At 40.3% G+C, this 2,904-nt stretch overlaps 1 protein-coding gene across 1 annotated transcript; it reads right to left on the reverse strand.

The window, feature by feature from the left end:
• Window positions 1-483: 483 nt before the first annotated feature.
• On the reverse strand, window positions 484-1,796 carry LOC140986631 (uncharacterized). The gene is made up of 3 exons (XM_073454936.1): window positions 1,623-1,796; window positions 773-1,383; window positions 484-553 (listed from the first exon to the last, which is right to left on the reverse strand). The coding sequence occupies exons 1-3, from the start codon at window positions 1,794-1,796 to the stop codon at window positions 484-486; spliced, it is 855 nt and encodes a 284-aa protein (XP_073311037.1).
• Window positions 1,797-2,904: the final 1,108 nt, after the last annotated feature.

A 2,904-nucleotide genomic window follows, 5' to 3' on the forward strand; every position in this document is an offset into this window, starting at 1 on the left:
CGAATAAGTACTAACCGAGACTCCCCTCAACACAACTCTCTCGACCGACCCCAAGACCAAGACCAAGACCAACAGGGTTCGAGCCATCCTAGACCATAGATCAGACCCACCAGGGTCTGGTCCAAGGCTTGGAATGGCCCTTGCATCGCCGACGCACTCAATTCTTTCGACCTAGCCAGAACCGAGCCCTCCGCCAAGGTAACATGCGATCGGCCTTCACAAACCATGACTACCACTCGACTCCAGCCCCTTGACATCATGACTCCCAATGTGTACAGCCCTTAGACCCTCAGCCGTGGTAGCCCCTTACACAAAAGCCATGAAAACCGTGAGCTACAAGCAAGAACATGCATATTCCATGACAAACGATTCATAAACGATACAACAAAAAGAATTTAAATGCTCCTCATGCAAACACACACGTATCAGCATATATTAGCGTGAATGATGAGAAAAAGGAGGATTTATGCCTTGCCTTTGCGCTTAAACGCAAGGTCTTTGCGTAGAACGTGCACCGCAGAGGCGGGGAGTCAAGTTACGTAGTTCGAATTTCCTAAAAATACATAAATATAATTAAACACATATTTTAGTAAAAACTCTAGATGGCATGCAGTCAAGTTACGTAGTTCGAATTTCCTAGACCTTACAATTCTCCTCCCTTAAACAAAATTTCTTCTTCGAAATTTAAGACGTACCGAATAACTACGGGTAGCTACTTCTCATCTCGGTCTCTGTCTCCCAAGTAGCCTCCTCCTCGAAATGATTCAGCCACTTGACTTTGACCGTGTGGATCACGTCCTTGTTCCGGAGCCTCATCTCCTGCCTATCCAATATCTGAGTGGGTCTCTCCTCGAAAGACAGGTTCGACGTCAGCTGTAGTGGCTCGTAATTCATTACATGCGAAGGGTTCGACATGTACTTTCGCAGCATTGAGACGTTGAACACATCATGAACTTCTGCCAGATTCGACGGTAAAGCTACTCTGTAAGCTAGTGTCCCAACTCTCTTTAGGATCTCGAATGATCCTATGAACCTAAGGCTGAGCTTGCCCTTCTTCCCGAATCTTATCATACCCTTCATAGATGCGAATTTCATGAATACATGATCCCCAAGTGCAAACTCAAGGTCCCTACACCGATGGTCTGCATAACTCTTCTGTCGGCTTCTTGAGGTCTTCATCATGTCTCTAATCTTGACCACTAACTCTACAATTTGACTGACAATATCTGGCCTCAATTCTGCTCTCTCTTCTACCTCATCCCAATACACTGGTGACCTATACTTCCTCTCATATAGTGCCTCATATGGAGCTATACCAATGGATTCCTGATAGCTGTTGTTGTACGTGAACTCCAAGAGAGGTAACTTTGGCTCCCAGCTGCCCTAGAAGTCGATCACGCAAGCTCTGAGTAGGTCCTCCAATATCTGAATCACCCTCTCTGACTGACAATCGGTCTGAGGATGGAAGACAGTACTGAATAGCAGCTTAGTACCCAATACCTGATGCAGACTCTTCCAGAATGCAGACGTGAACCTCGGATCCCTGTCTGACACGAAGTATATTGGAATCCCATGCAGTCTGACTATCTCACACATAAATAAGTAACTTGACTCAAATATACTGCTGTAGAAAGATTCATATCCATTATTGAGGAGTATTCACAATTTGAAATTGTCAATAAAGTGTGATCTTCTCCATTGGTTTGGTGCTTATCATCGAACCAATCCAACGCACGTTCATCGAGATCCCTCATTTCTTTCATCTTTCTTCCAAAATCATTGACCTTTGTGGCCATAGCACAATTCCATAAAGTGCATTTAAAGGCTTGACCTCGAAACCCAACATTTTTTAAATTAGAATGAAGGAGTCTTAACACAAAATATGATCAACATCAGGAAAAACTTCATTGAAGACATGTATTAACCCCTTCTATTTATTTGACATAAATGTCCACTGGTAATACTTCTCGATGTTCAAATCCATCTTTAAGTAAAGTAAGATCAGTAACAAGTATCTCTTGACTTGTTATTCACAGCAACAAAGGCAATAGGTAAATTGTTGTTGGTATGATCAACATCTACAACAGACAATAATACTTCCCCATATGGACCTTTGATATAACATCCATCTACTTCAATGAAAGGCCTACAACATGCTCGAAAACAAACTTTTAATGCCTACAAAAAAAGTAAAACCTGTCAAACTGATTATCACCAGTTGAGTCATCTGTGCCTATTAAAATTGTACTCTTCAGGTTGGTTCTTTTTATCTCTTCTGTAAACTTCCAAAGAAACAAGTATTGATCATGTTTTGCACCTTCAAATAATAACATAGTTTTATTATTAGCCTTATAATCTTGCAGTTTCAAAACATATCATCTTATTTCCTCCATTACATAAATCCCAAACCCTTTCACGTTTATCTTAGGATCAGATTTGAATTTTCTTGAATATTTCAGACACTCGGCCAGACTTTAAATTTTTCACACGAAAATATGGTGTACATGTGTGTTTAGACTCACACACACTACCCCACCCAATCCCCCATCTGATTCAAATTCATTCACAAACCACTCACTTTCACCTTCAATATGTTCATTTAAAAGTTGGTCATCTTCACAATATTCATCTCCATAAAAACTTTCATCAATATCATTTTCGTCAGCACTTTCGCCCTGCTCATTTCCAAAATCATCAGAGTTTACCATTTCCCTATCTTTCTCATCTTCATTTGTCTGATATGCAATATAAGAATAATAATACACCGATTAGGGTTAAAAAGCATCAAATTAAGAATACAAGTAAAAGTGGCAGACAACTAGAATTTGAAAGTGAAAAAAGATGACAAATTTGTAAATCTATTTGGATTGGTCAAAGGGATGGATAACCATCATTTACAAAAAC

Source organism: Primulina huaijiensis, chromosome 10, assembly GCF_012295235.1.
Source record: "Primulina huaijiensis isolate GDHJ02 chromosome 10, ASM1229523v2, whole genome shotgun sequence".
NCBI lineage: Eukaryota > Viridiplantae > Streptophyta > Magnoliopsida > Lamiales > Gesneriaceae > Primulina > Primulina huaijiensis.